This window comes from Leptonychotes weddellii, chromosome 3 (genome assembly GCF_054177405.1).
Source record: "Leptonychotes weddellii isolate Sample4059 chromosome 3, ASM5417740v2, whole genome shotgun sequence".
Lineage (NCBI taxonomy): Eukaryota > Metazoa > Chordata > Mammalia > Carnivora > Phocidae > Leptonychotes > Leptonychotes weddellii.
In genome coordinates this window covers 132,544,847-132,564,359 of record NC_138371.1, presented here as the reverse complement: position 1 = coordinate 132,564,359, position 19,513 = coordinate 132,544,847, and the positions used below count along the sequence as shown (strand labels likewise).

Sequence of the window (19,513 nt, the reverse complement as noted above, 5' to 3'; positions counted from 1 at the left end):
TAACGACTTGCTCTACCCTCACCCTTGAAAGCGATGAATGGCATGGTAGGCATATGGCTTTTGCTAGTCTTAAAAGAAATTATTTTCGTTATGAAAAGATAATAGTGTACAAAAAAAGATAATGTTAGTGTATATCACCTGGGCACAAACTACAGGTACTCTGAGGGCAACGTGATTGTAATTGGCTTAGTTCTTTGTAACTTAGGATCCTTATATAGCACCTAAGTGGTGTTCAATAAAAAAGAAACAGAGAATTCAACAAATAAATGAGCAAAAGAATAAATATATAAGCCATTTAGTCTATCCCAATAAGCCTAAACCGTAAAGATCTGAAATGTGGAAAAGCCTTGCATGCTTCTTGATATATATTATGCTGTTAGAAGAAAATTAAAATAAAGAAAAATCCAAATGGGCAGATTGTTATGTTTTGTTTTGTTCTGTTTTGTTTTTTAATTTAGGAGATGCCATTCACTGAGAATGAGACAGTGAAATAGGGATATATGGAGAAACTAAGGAAAGATGCAAACAACCCAATCCAATTTATATAAAGAGCAAGGTGTATTAGAACTTACCTATTTGTTTCTCCCGCCAGACTGTGACCCAGGGATCACTGCTTTGTTTACTGTCTACTTCTGGGGCATAGTAGACAAGGGCAAACACACTAGCAATTCAGTAGATATTTGTTGAATGACTAGGAAGAGAGGCTTATTATTTTAAGATACCATGATAAATATGTATTTACTTTAAAATTCTATTTATAAATATGTGTTTTCATCAATCATGTGTGAGAAAGCTTTAAGAAAGGACTTTCCTGAAGTCCTTTCGGTCCTTATACCAAATTATTTTCAAACCAACTGTAGCTATTAGAAGTCACAAGTGTCTAGGTCATGACTTCATGGTAATTACTTGACTAGCCAACTTATCAAAGCTATCTGAAAGACTGTTAACCCATTCTTGCTGAGAATCTAGTGACATTACTGTTAAACAAATTTTTAAGAAACCTTATTTTACCGGTAAACAAATAACTAGCAAAACTGTCGTGATGCCACAGTTGCTTTCCAAAATAATTATGACGAGGGTCCCTGTGGTACACTGTAACACACCACGTCTGTGTTAATGAATTCAAGGGAAGGCAACACCACTATTAGTAATAGCTTTTTATTCGGAGTCCTCATTTTCCAGATAGGTCACGTTAAACACAGCCATTAAACAATAGCGTTGAGATAAATTCACACAATGTATGCTGCTTTTGTTGTTGTTGTCCTTGTTCACCAATTGCTTGGTGCAGCAGCTAAGAACCTTATAGAATGATGGGGCTGATACATGGGAATAGCCAACCTGCAAAACACTGGGGCCAGGAAAGTCAGACTTTAATCAGGTCTCATTCAATTATGTTTCAAATGAACACATCTTGATAGCCAAAACTCTCATTTGAATTAATGCTGTGATAAATGCTGTCTGTTGTCAAAAGAATATAATTAGACAATAATGAGTGGGCATATATATGCCAGACCTCAGTCTACTTGTTGACCTCAACAACTTCTACTCCATTAGGAAACAAACAGCTTTTAACCTAGTTCTAATAAAGCATACTGCTCTATTACTACATGACTTTATTTTTTATGGTGTTATTTTTTAAATTGAGCACTGCCTAGATCCTTTAAAGGGAAGTCATGTTTTACAAGACCTTGGGAAAATGAAACAAAGTCAATTTCCCAACCAGGAATTCAATTAATTCATGGAGTAGTGAGCCAATCCTTGTATATTGCCTGCAATAAAGGTAAGTATGTAAGGTTAAGAAATAATATGAAAGCATTCCTTAAAATTGCATGATATGTCTCTTTAATGTTTACTTTGGTATAGGTATAACTAACACTGATTCTCACTACTTTTAACTTTGATGAAAAGATCTTTCATTAACATTTAATGAAAAGATTGTTGTGTAACTGATTATTTTTAATTCACCAGTAAATGATTTTTAGAACTTTTTGATTTTCTTACAAAAATGTCTATAAATTCTTATTCTGTGCTTGACTTCAGTTATTGAAGGACATAAAAGACAAAGTATTATCAAATTATTCTTTTTTGAATGTGTGGGGTTTTCTGAGTGGTTAGTATTTGGAGGATGTGAATTAAGACAATTTTTCCACATTCTGAATTATGCTGAAACCCCTTGAAATATCACTGTTTGATCATGCATCACCCCTCAGAGCAAGTTGCTCCTTAGAGGGGTGATTTTGGCATCTCATAGACTTCCTCGGAAGCCAAGCACCAGAGGTCTGTGATAAAGTCAGTCGCCAGCCAAATGAATAAAGGCGAGATTCCCTCAACTCAACTATAAAAGCTTGGAGTCCTGACTGCTGAATTACCACCAACTTGTAAATAAATAATCACTACTAAATACAGATAATGTGTTAAACAGCTAACGCTAGTAAATCACCGGCGACAGAGAGCCTAAAGATAAATCCCTCACACATTGGCACAACCAATTCTTAAAATCTTATAGTGTTTTAATGTCTTCAGACACATATAGTAAATTGAACAACTGGTTACTCAGTGTTAAGAATGTTTTAAAAATAAAACCTACTCTCTTTGTTGATTTCATTTACTTACTGCCTTAGATTGTATCTGTCTAGTCAGAGAGAGGCAACACTTGGTAAGACTCAATGGAAATTAGTTTTCCATCAAATTTCAGTTATCAAGCTAAATCAACCTGTAGTCTCCTGGCAAAAAAAATAAAAAATAAAAAAAAATAACATCATATAACAGAGGCAACACATTTCAGATACATAAATTGTCCAAAATATAGAGAGTCAATTAGGTTTCACGTGTACAAGATCCCTTCTTTTCTAATTTAAACATTGATGAGTAATAAAAACCAAGAGTAGAGCTTTGGAAAGGCTGTTACTAGGAACCAAATAGAGTTCTCAAGAGAATAAGGCTGATGGGACTTGTCCACTCTTCCCTTTCAAAGCAGTTTTGCAAACGAGGTACAGTCTAAAATCTTGACGGCATTTGACGGAAATATTTTCGGTTGAATTTTTTGAGGTTTAGAATTACAAAACAATTCTAAAAGTTCAACGTTTGTTTTTGCTTTTGCTTTTGTTTTTAATATAATGATTTTATGACATTTACGCTGTTTCTACACTGGTTTGGTGGCCAGAAAAGAAGGCACAGAATTCTCCACCAGTTTGCAAATAACGCATTTTTTCTGCTCCAGTGCACAAACAGCCTTTATTTAACTCAGCACCACATTTTCTAAGGTATGGGCTGGAAACTGTTTGTCATGAAGCTGTAAAATGCCAAAAATTTTAAACGCTGAAGGAAAATGTCAATCAAGGCATTTTCCCATCTGCTGCTACTTCTGCAAGTGCTAATTTTGTTTTTCCCAATTCCTGAAATTTGAGGTTTCCTAGCCTCATACGGAAGTAAGTTTGAAACTTGCTAAATGTCACAAGTAAAGGTGTAACCAAACGAAGGAAGAGAAGGTGTATTGTTCTCAAAGGACACCAATAAAAAGAGGCAGAAGAGCACTGAGAAAAAGGAAAAACATTTCGTTAAGACCCAGACCTCTTGAAACACCTACACAATGCAAGGAACCTGTGTTGGTACCACACATGCATTAAAGCATTTCTCATGGTTTTGAAATATAATGGGGACACACATCTTGAACCACTTAAGATACTTTTGAGAAATCAATCAACATCATGATATCTACATAGGCAGAAGCTGGATGTTATTGGAAAAACGTGAACAAGTTTCAGGTATCGGTACAAATGTAACTCTTGTGATTTAGCGTGACTTTAATGAAAGCTTCTACAAGGACTTGCACATAACCATGACTGACGGATGTCTTTTTTGACCTTTCAGTTAGCTCCATCAGCTCACTCAAACACATTTTGAACAGATTATGTACTGTAGTACTTGGTAGACTATACGTTAAACAAGAGACTCTGCTCTGAGGCACTGCTTCCCACACTCCATGGGGAAAAGGAAGCAGGAAAAAACAAAACTCATAGAGTTCGACAGCTACCGAGGCAACACTTGCCATTTACAATATAAGCCCAAATATTTTTGCAACACAACTATATATTAATTTAATAAAATACACAATATAGCTCTTATACACTCAACAATTTGGCTCATATGCACTGAATCTGCAATAAATCAATAAAAATATGTCATTTGATGTAAACACATTGAATCTTCTTACATTTGCACATTTAAATGGTCATGTGATTGGTGTATGTCTAAGACATTTTCACTTTCCTGAGCTATTTTAGTGTCCACAAATGAATAAAACATATTAATCATGTTAATTTCCTCTGCATATTATCATTCCATGGTAACTATTTTTCAGGTCAAATTTAAAACATATCCATCGTTATTTATATGTTTGTTGGACACTAAAATGCTGAAGAGGCATTTTAAACCTTTTTAAAATTTCTTCTCCTTTAATGAAGTGAATTAGTCTATGTGTGTGCAGGACAAAATGGACTATATCTTTTTACATTTAACTTTTATACGACATGAAGTGTCTTACAAATGACCAAGTTGTTTTTTTTTTTTTTTCAACTAATGATATGGAATGTTCTTTATGTTTATATGTGTGGCAGGTAACTTTATACAGAAATGTTTACCACAAATATGTGTTAATGTTTGGTGTAGCTTGGACTACTGCAAGGTCTTTTCGGGACTTTAAGTAGAAGCCTGTGATGACTGCTAGAAATCCACCACAGATCACAAATTATGACCCTGCTTTGTATGGGGTTTATAGGTAAACAGTTAAGTCAGCATAAATCACGGAGGACAGTCTTAGAGTGATCAGAAATACTTCAATTCTCACACTGCATACCTTCCTAACAGATTGTCAAAAGGTAACTCGCCTCCTCATCCTCCTTTTTCTTCTTTCTTTTCTCTTTTCTCTTTTTCTTTTCTCTTTCAGCATCGTTAATTCTGTCCTAATAGAAGTTTGGTCAAAACAAAACCATTGTTATCTCTGAAAAAGAAACAGCAGTGAAAAGAACATACTTGTGGGCACTTCAGATGTTCACTAAAAGCCTTAAAGCAGCATTGGTCTTTCTTCATCCCTGTAAAATGGGTTGTCACCAGGAGGGATCATTTTTAAATCAACAAAAGAGACAAGAAAATGCCAATGCTTTTTTTTTTTTTTCACTTTCTCACAGCCACGGGGTCATTTCCCCGGCAGTCCTGCAAAAGCTTATCAATTTCTCTCACAACTTCCTCCGCATCCACCGATTCTCTGGCCAGATCCCTGTTGGGGTGGTCAAGCTGCTCAAGAACAGCGCCCATCTCGCTGGAATCCCGGCTGGCTCTGGAATGCACATCTGCAAAGACCCTTGCCATCGGATCAGAAGCCATGAACGAAGGGTCTCTTGGTTGCTTACTGGGTGACAGATACTGACTGTCAGTGGGCAAGTATTGGCTGCTTGCTTCGGCCAGGGCTCCTGGTTTTGCTTCGCAACCATCCAGAGAGCCTTTTGTTGAGGGGCAAGGCTCCATGCATGCCTTGGTTGGGCTGCTTGATGCTGAGGGGACCTCTTGGAGGAGAGGGCTCAGGGCACGTTTGGCTTTTAAATAAGGTTTAACATTGGCAATGAGAATAGTGTGCTCTCGCTTGTCTTTTCCAAATGTACAAAAAGTCTTTTTCCCAGTGGGGTTCACAGTTTCGTAAGTCTCAGTCTCAACATTAGCTTCAACTGTGGGTACAAAGAGATTTGTGCGGTAATCTGCATTTTCAGCCTGATTGGCTGCAGGGAACTGCGGCATCCAACACCTGTCAGAATGACCAAGCACTCGGCATTCATCTGTGCAATTAATGCACTCTTCTGGTTCTGTAAAACAAAAAAGAAAACAGCAAATCCAATCATTAGGGTTGCTTTTAAATTTCTACTGAGGCTGCGATCAGCTCTCAGTGGGCTTGTTTGACCTCTGGTCTCTTAATTAAAAAGGAAAAGAAAACAATAATTAAAACATTTCAGGATGGTTGCATAAACCTGCTGGTTGAGACAATGGTTTTATTTAAGTCTATTCTCTAGATATTAATGAATTCCCATAGCCTGGGAAGAAGTAAAAAGTGGCCATTGGAGAATCATTCTCAGTAGAATAGAACATCACTGTAATCTAATCTCCTGAGGATATCAGTTAGTCTTTGTTCTGTATAACCCATCCTGGAAACAGTGAACTTCAAAAAGGATTACCAGGATTAATTTTTCAAATCAAATAACAGGGTAAAAACTAGATCGTGTACTTCCATAACAAGTCCTAAACTGCTGCTTTTTTTTTTTTTTTTATGTTTTATCCCTATTTTGCTTGTAATTGTTATTTTGGTGACAGTCATGAAATAAAAGGTTTCCTTTAAAAGCCCACTTTTCCTACTGAGAGGAGCAAATGGAATTTTCTATCAGAATGTGTTATGAATAAACTTGTCAAAAAGTGCACATTCCTATTTTATTAGATATGGGTATGGATCATGTAATCAGTTTTCTTCACTCCAGCTTTTTGTTTTTGGTGTAAGTAGGTGAAAATGGATTTAGTCAACAGATACATTTCAGATGAATGACAACTCATGATTTCCTATTTTAAATGATAATGTTTTCTGTGAGAATGTTTGCTTCTCTCTTTTGCCAATAGGCATACAGAGAATCTAAATAAAGCATTCTTTAATGATCCCTATTTCAAAGATGCTGAACAGAAAACATGAAAGAAAATTCCTTCATTATGACAACAGCTGCATAATTCCACCATACCAATATTTTAAACTATAACTTTTAACTACATCTTCCCACTTGGCCCTTTCATCTACAAATGATTGTTTCCCTTTATGTTTAATGGTTCTTCTTAAATCAGGGACTTCTTTTTTTTTTTTCCAGGAGAGGATATTTACAATTTACCTCTGTGTGATGGGAATAGAATTCCCTACACATTTAGGAACCCTTGGGATAGCCATTTAATTGATGTGAGAGGATCCCTACAAATTCAGTGTCCTGTGCAAGCCCCAGCCCCAAAAAATACATGAGAGATATTTAAAATAGAAAGAACTGAATTTAACAGCAATTTATATAATAAATTTATATAGTTAATTTGTAAAGTCAGATATAAAATCTGAGTTCATATTTAAAACACATAAATAATTCCTTATCCAAAAAAGAAAAAAAAATAAACCACAACTTGATTTATCTCAAAAGGTTTTAGGATAAAAGAATTTCTTAAGAGATTAAAATTTTTTTAGAAAGAAATCAGAATGGTGTCTTGACAGAACAAAAATACTGTGGTATTTCACACCATGTGTCATTCATATCTGTGAAATGTTAAAAATGTATTCAGGTAGCTCACCTCTCTTTTAATTTTGTCATGTTTTCAAAAATATATTTACAATGAATGAAATATGTTAAGTTTATTATGTAATACAGGTAAGAATGGTGACAGGCAGTCTCAAGCTGAACTCAAATATTCACACCCAGAGACACAAATATTATCTGTGCCTTGGAAGATTGTTAGGCAGATGGACATAAAGAGTGGCAGAAAAATCTAGACATAGAAATTTTCTCAGAGGCCTTCCTGTGCGGATTTAAGGTCAAGCAGACATTTAAAAAACAAACAGATATAAGAAAATTTTAATATCAGGTATTTGTTTTCTCTACCTATTCTGAATGGGAATCATAAATATAACCTCTACAACTGTGTCAGTCTGAGTTAGAAAAGAAATATGTATCATTTCATTCAACCAATTTTATCCTCCAAAAATACAGTAGAAAACTTCACTATCTGTTTCATTTGATAATAATTTTGTGTCTTTTAGAGTCATGACTTTTAAAAAACTTATTTACAACGCGTACACTCTCTTTGAAATATGCTAACATAGTTTTATATTCCAATATTGACTGGCCTTCAATTTCAGCAATTTGGGGAGCCTAGCACTGCATGAATTCAATATGAATTTAAGAAGAGAGTGAAAGAGATAGAATAATGCAGACGTATGAAAGTATAAATCGACCTTGAATTTGAAACCATCAACCTGAAATGACTATTTGCATTTCACAGCTGAAAATCTGCAGCTTTTTACTTGACTCCTTTATGTCACAACCTAGGGAGTAAATTCTACGTATTGATTATGATACATTTTAAGCTGTTCACCTTCTGATTACACTGTAATTTCGATGGTAGCAATTCCCAGACAGTGAAGAAAATCTAATGGATACTTTTGTACAAGCAGCAGAAACTATGAGCAAAAGGTGAACTATTACTGCCAAGGGTCAAATAAGAATTTATGAGAAAGTGAAATTATTTCTGGAGGAACATAAATAAACAGATGAATAGGTAGGTACGAAAAAGGGACTTAGGTAGTATATAATGAATGACCATCCAGACATAAAAATAACAAAATGAGAAACATAGAAGAAAAAAAATGAGGGAAGAAGGAAAGCTAAGTGAAGGGGGGGGTAGCTGTGCAGGAGGATTTCTCTCGTGTGTACCTTCTATTATACATGTTTAAGATCCCCTCAATAAACTAAGTATGTATCATAAAAATAATAGTGTGGAGTATTTTCTCAAGACCTAGAGCTACAAGGTAAATAATCAAACTTCTTCCTGTACCTTAGGCACAATGGACTCAGAATAGATATGCTGAATTATATACCACAGAAATGAAAATGAAGCAAATTATATAGACAGCCACTATTAACACAGATTAGATATTTGTATCAGAAAACAAATTCAGAGACCCTGGATAGAAGAAATCAAGGTAAACATAATTGATCCGAGATTCACTCTTTTCTTCTGGACCAATCTGGGATTACAAAGAAATTATTTATGCCCATTTTCACCCTTCCCTCAATATAACATGATTACCCTTTCACAGAATGCACCCTTTGCCAAAAAAGAGGGCATAATCCAAACGGTATGCAGATGAGAAACTGAGAGATAAGCATGCTTACATTGCAAAGAGAAAACTATCCTGAAGGCCAACAGCTGGGACTCTGGGCAGTTCTGCCTATAGGGAAAGTTTACAGTGTCTCATTTTTAAAATGTATGATTCCTTGAAGAATCGTGTGACAATCTGATAAATTTAAATACTTGGTTAGTATTAAGAATTTTCTATACTCCTATTACCATGTCTGACTATTACACAAGCTCTCAAAGAGAGGGATCTAAACACAGTCATCTTAATTATTTTAATTTGTAATCTTAATTTATATGATATTTTTGCAAAAGACATAAAGTCACTCAAATGACTATAGTGCTTGCAATTCAGCTGTATAATAAACCACACACACAGACCTGTGTGTGGGGTGGGGGTGGTAAAAAATTGAGCTTTCAGGCACCTGGGTGGCTCAGTCGGTTGAGCGTCTGCCTTCAGTTCAGGTCATGATCCTAGGGTCCTAGGATGAAGCCCCACATTGGCTCCCTGCTCAGCAGAGAGCCTGCTTCTCCCTTTCCCACTCCCCCTACTTGTGCTCTCTCTCTCTCTGTCAAATAAATAAAATCTTTAAAAAAATTTTTGAGTTTTCACCAGGACATAGTCCAAACAAAATTTTAAAACTCAAATGTATAACCAATGCATTCCTGAAAATTTACTATCAGTAATTGTCATAAGAGAAATACAGATGAATCAATAAAATGCAAAGGAAAGTTCTATACTCATAGTTTAGGAGATAACATAAATACATATAAAACACACACATATATACACATTTTATATATAGAACATTACATATATAATGTACATATATAGGTATAAGTCTTTTTATTTCAAATATCCAATGACATTTTAATCCTTCCCTTTGCCCTACTGTAGGTATGAAATCCATGACTGGATCAACAACTTGACTACCCCTGATTTTAGAATTTTATGTAATTCAAATTGATTTAGACATAGAGATGTCTGAAATCTGCATATTTATATTTGCTGACATATCTGAAAGCTCTCTCTTTTTAACCTAGACTAAGCAGTTTAATAACTTAATCTTAGCGATATTAGGCAAGCAATCGTTTGGTGCCAAAATACACCTCCAAAGGAACTGTCATTGTGGAAGGTACATCTCTGTGAGGAAAGAAAATATTTAGGTAAAACATCAAACTACCTACTCTTACATTATTGGGTTTTAACAATCTTCCACAAAGGTGTCCATAACTTAATGTTTACAATGTGATTTTCACCTTGTATTTTTATTTATTTATTTATTTATTTATTTTTTTTAAAGATTTTATTTATTTATTTGACAGAGAGAGACACAGCGAGAGAGGGAACACAAGCAGGGGGAGTGGGAGAGGGAGAAGTAGACTCCCCGCTGAGCAGGGAGCCCGATGCGGGGCTCGATCCCAGGACCCTGGGATCATGACCTGAGCCGAAGGCAGACGCTTAATGACTGAGTCACCCAGGCGCCCCTCAAGTCAGTGTCTTACTTGGTAAACATGTCTAGGACCATGCATCCCTGGCTGCTAAGCACCATGGCGGACAGGGCTAGAAAGGTAACAGCTTTATTTTGAGCAGGGGGCAAAGACAAGGCAGCACTTTATAGCGACACTGTAACTAGATCCTGCATCTGATTTTCACCTTGTAACGTCACTGTATCATTAGGGATGCATAGCCATCTCAACGACGGGTAAAAGGTGCCAAAGATTACTATGTATAAGATTAAAATTTGAAGCCAAAGCACTATTTAAACCAGCAAGGACTAATAAAGATTAAGGGAGCCTTAGCTAAACATGATTATTTTGGGAAAAGTCAAGGGAAACAATCCTTGTGCGTTATGATTCAGTGGTGTTCACTGCAAAGGGAACATGTCAAAGAGCCAGTCCCCATAAAATTTCTTAGTCCAGAGTAAATCTACCTATTTATTCTATTCTCTCTCTCACTCAGGCAGGAATTTATCACAAATCAGAAATTAAGCTTATTTTCCCTGTCTTCAAAGCACCATACCACACTACCCAAAGAGAGATACTTGGCTACTAATTTGTTACTACTTAGGGGAGATATTAGAAAACATAAAAGGATTTCCTCCCCTTAGTTTCAACTTGCTTGCTGCCTCTGGAGCCCACATATTTGTACAAAAACATGCATATAGTTTCTAGCATAAGAGTTTCACATATGCATCTGATTTAATTTTTTATAATGAAGAAATAAATATCGGTGTCATAGAAATCCGAAAACCAAAATCCACAAGTCAGGGCATCAATGAGGAGGTTCTAAAATACTGTGGTTATGAGGGAGGGGCATTTGAGAGACAGAGTTTGCTCTGCTTTTTGACTGTCAACAAAATGGTTTTATTTCTGCTTTGTAAACAGCTTTAAATAGGAATAGTTTTATTCTCTTAGTGTGGTGGTTGCTACTGTTTCTAACAGCATCTTAAAATTAGAGTTGTTTCCAAGTAGACAACTCTATAAATGGAAGTCCATTTTTTATTCGTTCTCATTTTTCTTTTTTATTTCTAATTTACTTTCTTTCACCAATGTAAGCTTTCATAACACCTAATTAGCTGTCTGGAAAAGCAAAGAGCAGGCACCCATCTCTATTTATGGCTGGCACTGGTGTTTTGGAGATTAACTCTACAGAATCTAAACTAGGTACCCATCACAGATTATCTGCCAGCGAACAATGACAAGCCAAGACCTTCGACTGGCAGTTTCTGGGTACCAGTTTTCTACTGAAAGGTTTCACTGGTATAAGAACAGTTTGTTTTCGCTGTCTTTTTCTGTTCTTCAGCACACACACTCAGTTTCACACATGTACCCATACTCCCTTATGATTGCGACAAATTACAATTTAATCCAAATATATTCTAACATATCAGATAAAAAGTATCGATGCTAAAATAGAAATCTCATCAGAATACAGTCCAACAGATCTCTAATAAAATTTTCCTTGCAGTGAGTTGATATAATTTGCACGATCCTGTGAACTGACACTTTTCTAACATAAACAATTCTTTCTTTTTTTGGCGGTTGATTATAATTCACTTACTTTCCTTTACCATCCTATAAACTCCTTACACTTGTTATGATGATGGAGTGAATCATTCCATATAAATGACACCTTAATCTATATTCATTCAAATAATTTCCATTTATGATTTCTGTGTTCCATTTACTAGCCTATTAGTTAAAAATAAACCTTTTGATTTCGCTCTCTGAGAGGGGTAAAAATTTCACTTTCAATATTATTTCTAGATACAGTGTTGGAAAGTTGTCTCAAAACTTTTTTCCCCTGTGTCAGAATAAGAAAGAAAGGAATACATTACAATTTTATCACATGCTTTTTTTTCCCTGCTAGTGTTCACATGACTGCCAGGCTTAATTTTAGCACAATTTTTAATAAGCTTGGTGCATCCCTCGTGCGGGAAGGAAAAGGAAAGGGTTAGGGAAAATGTGGCATCAGAGAACCAACCACTTTACTTGAGCTAAGTGATCTTTCGTCTATTGCATTGTATTTCCCGTGCTTCTTGTGCACAGGAACCTAATTGTTTTTACTAATCGAGTAACTGATACACAAATACACACGTGTAGGATGTGTTTTTGCTTCCTTTATTTTTTTAACGTAAGAGGGACCATGAATCTTGTGATAATATGCTGATGTGCTCATCTTATGAGGATGCCTGTTTACATGTTGGCAGCGATACAGTGACTAAACACTAGATATACAACTCCAGAAACTTAAAATTATTTCCTAATAATTGGCCATAAGGAATCAGAATTTGGAAACATAGTTCTCATAATAAAAAAACTCTGAGAGAAACGTATATATTTTTAGGTTGATCCACTGCCAATCAGGCTTGCAGATTTTACTTCAGTTGTGAAATACCATTCTGTCTGCTTTTGATAGGTGGAAAGCACATTTTGAAGAGGAAGTTATTATAATACCATCAAATAGTCAAACCGTGGCAGCTTGGAAGTAGCAATCCTCTAGCGTGCACTTGCATTGCACAATGCTTCCCAATGTTCTGCCACGGCTGCATTCAGACACGGAAACCACTGGCCTATATCATATTCAACTGCATCCAATTGCAGCTGGGTATTTGGAGCACTTGGAGCGTTTGCACTTACTATTCAGTGCACCTGCACGCCTTCAGGGATGGTTTTAAGTGTTTGTGACCCTTTGGACATAATAACATGTCTACCAGAGTGAATTTTCTGGCATATATATTAACAACATATAGATAATGCTCTGAGATGAAGAAAACTTAAATTAAATGGAAACTTATGTTAAGGAATGAAAGCAAAAGGATATAAGGAGATTTTATATGCAGGCATCAAGAATATTTAAAAAATGAGAATACAAACCATGCATTGGGAATTTTTGCACAAATATAATTGCTTCTCCTGGTATACTTCTCTGGAATTAAGATTCAATTTTTATTTTTAGCTGCCCCTTCCCCACCAATCCCATACTGTAGGTGCAGCCATCACTGGGGGCTTACTATACTAATGAAACGAACTTTGTATTTTTTTTTTTTTTTTTTGAGAAAAGGACTCTGACAGAGCCTCTCAAGAAAAAACAATACAACTCAAATGCGTCACCCGAGGAAAGATAGCTCAAATTCAGTGACAATATTAGATGTGTACAGGGCGCCTGGGTGGCTCAGTTGGTTAAGCGACTGCCTTCGGCTCAGGTCATGATCCTGGAGTCCTGGGATCGAGTTCCGCATCGGGCTCCCGGCTCGGCGGGGAGCCTGCTTCTCCCTCTGACCCTATCCCCTCTCATGCTGTTTCTCTCTCTCTCTCTCTCAAATAAATAAATAAATAAAATCTTTATAAAAAAATTAGATGTGTACAGTTCAGTAGCTAGTTTAAAGAAGTTATACTCAAGTATTCACAAGGTAAGAATGAATAAAACACCAACTTTGTGCTTCAGGCATGGGAAGGCAAACAAAGGCATCTTGAATAGAATGTTGTAGAATAGCAAGGTTGTGTCAAGGAAAGGTTTGTAGTAAATAAACCTATGTCTATCCCTTCTAAAATTCTCCAGCCTGTAAGATTTTATCTCTTCACTAAGGCATTTGCACTTTGACTAGAAATTAGAAAGTAGGTTTAAAACCATCTAGGGGGATTAATTCATGATCAATTACATTTTGAACTATGTCAAATGAGTGTCAAGGAAGAGAAATACAGAGAAAAGTGTAGACTATAATATTGTGAAAGCCTTTGTACAAGAAGGGGTCCTTGATCTGCAATTCAAAGGATGATCAGAGTTTCAATAAATAGTGGAGAGCAGGAAAGGGATGATCCAGGTGAAGGGATTAGAAAGTGAAATAATAACCACACAGGATTGTGCATTTCACAGGGTAGTAAAAGACCAGCTTTATAAGTCAAAGGACATATGTTGTAAAGCCAAAAAATAAAATAATAATGTACACAAAATTCACTAGGATTTAAAAGAGAATGAAAAAGCTCTGAATAAAAACAAAGGTAATGAAGCAGGCCATGAAGCACTATTATAGGTATTTGAGCAGTGTATTGTATGTCTCAGAAGATTCTTGAAATATTTAGGTGCTTGATTGAAAAGATATTAGACAACCTGTATGAACACACAAAACTGAGATGAGCCACAGGGCAAGCAGCATTCAAATAAGCATTATTTCTGGAAACAGCTAGAGTTTTGGCCCCAACCAGGATATCTCCAGTGGAGCACAATAGGACATGACAGGAATCACTGACATAGTCATTCTGACCTCACTGTGACCCCATTCTGCTTGCATCTCATCCTACTCCTTCTAAACTAAAGAAAGTTTTAATATATGTTGATTCAACTGGTATTTTATATTAACTGTATAAATCCTGTATTTTATAATTCTGTATTAGAATAATATTTCTTCTTCCTACATCTATTTATCTGTCTTCACTCTCTCTAATTTGCTATTATTATTGACCAACTATAAAATTGCACATGATCACATATCTGAAAGATTAAATGATTCTTTGAGAAGGTCAAAGGGGAAAGGTTTGGAAGAAAGAAGATCCTTTGGTAACTAGGAAAGAGGTAATAAATACTCCTACAAGACAAGGAGAAGAGCCGCAAATAAGGTAGATGTTGAATCTCAGAAACTTTTCAAAGTTGATTCTGGATATCATAAAGAATAAATTACTGCAGGAAATTCCTGAAAACGTTGTCCAAAATAAGCATTTCTATTTTTGAATGAAGATAGTGCCACCATTTTCCCACTAAACTATATATCCTAGCATCAGCTCCCTAACTCTTATTCTCTTTTCATCTGTCTGTCTCAATGAGATCCTTAGGCCCCTTGAGGACCAAGATGCTGACACCATGATATATTCTTTTGTGCTCCATTCCTTGAGCACACAGAACACGCTCATTAGTCACACCTGAATGCTGTCATTGATGTGAAGGAAGACTACATTAAAAAGACATCAAATACTTTTGATTATAATAAGCAAGACCATTCCTTACAAATTACTTATTTCAAAACACTGAAACTAGAATTGTAAATAAAAACTTGAAACCAAACAATAAAAACCCCTCTCATTTATGAAGCTGGGATGTTGGCTTTCAGAATGATCCCAGGTCCTAAACAAAGTTATGCATAGTGGCTCTCTCTTGCTATGAGATATATAGGATTTAAAGTCACATCAGCTCTGGGGCACCTGGCTGGCTCAGTTGGTAGAGCATGTGACTCTTGATCTCAGGGTCATGAGTTCAAGTTCCACATTGGGCCTAGAGCTTACTTAAAAAAAATAAAGTCACATCTCATCTGTCTGTTCAGTGCCACATTTACATAAAAATTCAAAGTTCTCTAGTTATTATTGAGAACTTTAAAAGTTCTATATTTATTATTTATTTATTACAATTTTTAATAAGATAAACATCTGCCTGGAATACATCCACTGAAGCACAGAGGTCAGAATATTTTTTCCTTGGGGACTTTTTAAAAATCAGCAACACCTTTATTGAAATCAAAGTCTATATTTAAATAATCACCTCTTTATACTTTTAAATTACAGAAAACAGTGAGTGTCCTAAAAACCTACATCTTAGCATCTATAGGGGTTTTTTCACTCCTACGTTTCTCCTTTTGTTCTTTTTTGATTCTACTGCATTGTGTCAAATGTGCCAGTTTCTCTCTTTTAGTTTAAGTTAGCTGTGTCTGTCTCTCATTCTTTATCTGACAGCTACCATCACAGATGAAATAATTAATGAGTCCTTGTAATTTTAGAGTCTTGAAAGGGTTAATGCAGCTTCCCAAAGAACCTGATTTATATGCAGCGATAAACTTATGCTCCGGCATGCAATAGTTAGTGAAAGCATGCAATAGTTAGTGAAAGCTGTTTGGTTTACAAGGACAAATTTAAAATTATAGCAACTTGAAAAATACTCTGAATTTCAGACCCAAGACTATTTAAATACGCTACTATTCTTCATCTTTATAGAGGATGTTTTCTTATGCTTTTATTGCCTGTGTTAGCTAACCCCATCTCAGATAATGACACCATTTTTGATGACATGGATGAATACATCTAAAATTCAAGTCATCCTCCCAGCAAAGTGGTAATCCTGTAAGGAAGGTCAATGAAAACATGCCTATTAAGCCGAACTCTTTGCAAGAAGCAAGCAAGATAGTCTTATTAGCGTTTTTCTCTCAGGCTTGTTATCTGATTTCTATTGGGATGTATATCTACTTACCAGTTTAAATCCCATTGTTCATCTTATTTCTAGCACTTGTTTGTTTTCAATTGCTAGAGACAAGTACACAGAATTGGGTGTCATTTTTAGCATTCTCAGAAAATAGAGTTAATTCAGATGCAACTAATCCTCTCTTGCTTATTATTTAGTAATCAACACCTGCCAATAGGATTTGGGAGTCCCACAAGATAGATTTTTCAGAAAGATTTTTATATTTTTATATTTTCAATGACATTCTAATCTCCAAAAGCTTTTCGTTAAATTCATAGAACTCTACTCTTCAGAGATAGATCCAAAGTTTCAGTTCAGTTACCTTAAATTAGATGGACATGGTTCCGAAAGAACAGAGGGGTACCTTGCTCAGATCAGTAGTTTTAAAAACATAATGTTTTTAAAGAAAGAAACAGTACAGAACACACATATGGAAATGTATTATGTGAGTTGGAAATATATATGAAACTATACTTCTCCATAAGTGATTCCTACAAAAATTTACTTATATTACGATTTAAAAAATAAACCAAAGCTAGAGGTCCTTGATGTGCATGCATGCACACACACAGATGACAATAAATATGTATTTTCACCGAAAATGCTTCTGTGAAATGAAGTTTATCTGAAAGAACTATTAAAATTGATAGTGTCCCAGAGGTAACTTTAGAATGAAATACAGATAGTTTGAACCTAAACAATTTGGCCTTGATCTTACTAAAACAACTCCCACCATCAAGCTGCTAATATTGCCACAATTATTGCTACCATTATTATGGATAGTTTTAAAATACATAAATAGTAGGAAAAGAAAGATAACTGACATTTTAAATAAAGCCTGTTCTTGGAATTACTTCCCTAAAACCATTCTGTTCTTATTACCTTTAGTGTGCTGTAAGTTTATTGGAAGCTGATGTTTTTTATCCTGTATGATTGGGTCATCCTAAGAATGAAAATTTAAGCAAAATCAATATACTCAATATCATGTTCTAGAGTAAATACACAAAAGTGTTTCTTGTAATGGATTTTACTGGCAATGACAGGCCATTTTTTATGTAACAGCTTTAATATTTTGTAATCATTAAAGCATACTGAAGCAATGGAGAAATTGGGAAAAGAGGTCAGGAAATTCATATATAGAAAGATAGGAGGGACGCCTGGGTGGCTCAGTTGGTTGGGCGTCTGCCTTTGGCTCAGGTCGTGATCCCAGGGTCCTGGGATCGAGTCCTGCATCGGGCTCCTTGCTCGGCGAGGAGCCTGCTTCTCCCTCTGCCTGGTCCCCCTGCTTGTGCTCTCTCTCTCTCTGATAAATTAAAAAAAAAAAAAATCTTTAAACTCATGTTGTCAAACTTTTCTCCTCATTCCCCCAAATCAGAAATAAGTAAAACTCTGTATCACCCTGCTATGTAATCAAACCGAGAGTCAAAAAGCTATTGGAGAATGCTACCCTTCAATCAAAGCAAAGATAAAAATTGTTTCTAAAGGATATGAAAGCTTATCCATACATAACGCAGTATAAACATCAAAAGGTGTCTACAGTGATGTTTTAAATACTTTCTTATCTTGGAGAGTACTTTCTGTGATTTAATTGATAATCAACCATACTTGGAGCAAAGAACAGATGATAAAAAAGTGTATTCCCCATGAGTAATACTAACAGGAAAATAAATATATGAAAACTTATTTTATTTTCAGACTTGTAGTCTAAATCCAATCTAAGAGGAAATTCATATTGACATCACACGGAGAATTCGTTGAGACAGCCTTTTTTAATTTCAGGCATGTTATATTTGAATTTTTCCCCCTAAAAAATATGTATGCTCAATCCTAGAAGAAGCTATTTTTGAGTAGCTGCCTAACAATTTCCATGGTCATTACTGAAAAATGTTAGACAGTAGTCCTCCCTTTTCTACAGGGATACGTTCCAAGATCCCCAGTGGATGCCTGAAATCACGGATAGCAATGAACCCCATATACTATACGCTGTGTTTTTTCCTATACATACATACCTCTGATAAAGTTTATTTTATTTTATTTATTTTTATTTTTTTTAAAGATTTATTTATTTATTTATTTATTTGAGAGAGAGAGAATGAGAGAGAGAGCACATGAGAGGGGGGAGGGTCAGAGGGAGAAGCAGACTCCCCGCCGAGCAGGGAGCCCGATGCGGGACTCGATCCCGGGACTCCAGGATCATGACCTGAGCGGAAGGCAGTCGCCCAACCAACTGAGCCACCCAGGCGCCCACTATCTTAATATTTTAAGTGAAGAAAATGTAAGTCTTGAAATGATAAGATAACTTGTAATATGTCAGGTAACTATCAACAAAGAACTACAACTAAAAAGGCAAGCATACGTATTCTTATATATGCACCCTTTGTACCCATGATGAAAAAACACTTTCCCATACCAAATGGAAATGAATGGAAGGAGCCTTACCTAAGGACAAAAATCTTCTGGAACTATTTAGTGGATGTAAAAATAAAGGCCTCATCCGCCTTACAGCAAACAGCCTTTGGGCTTCCTGATACTCAGTCCTAGTTCCCAGAGCTCTGTGTTTCACGTTAGTGGACAGTCATCGTGAAGTACAGGTGTGTGCACAGATGAGCACGTGCACCGGAAGCACACGAGTGCGCATGAGCAGAGAGTCGATGTCAGATTAAGAGAGATTTTTTTTTTTTTTTAAAGATTTTATTTATTTATTTGAGACAGAGAGTGAGAGAGAGAAAGAGCACAAGAGGGGGGAGCGGGAGAGGGAGAAGCAGACTCCCTGCCGAGCAGGGAGCCCGATGCGGGACTCGATCCAGGGACTCCAGGATCATGACCTGAGCCGAAGGCAGTCGCTTAACCAACTGAGCCACCCAGGCG

At 36.0% G+C, this 19,513-nt stretch overlaps 1 protein-coding gene across 2 annotated transcripts in view; it reads right to left on the bottom strand.

Annotated features, from left to right (window-relative positions):
• Positions 1–1,142: 1,142 nt before the first annotated feature.
• Positions 1,143–19,513, bottom strand: part of PCDH17 (protocadherin 17) — a 99,376-nt gene continuing 81,005 nt past the window's right edge. For both annotated transcript variants that reach the window (XM_031027590.2, XM_031027582.2), the window contains one exon: positions 1,143–5,855. In XM_031027590.2, the coding sequence (XP_030883450.1) occupies positions 5,173–5,855 (683 nt within the window). In that variant the 3' untranslated portion in view covers positions 1,143–5,172. The remainder of the gene's footprint in view (positions 5,856–19,513) is intronic.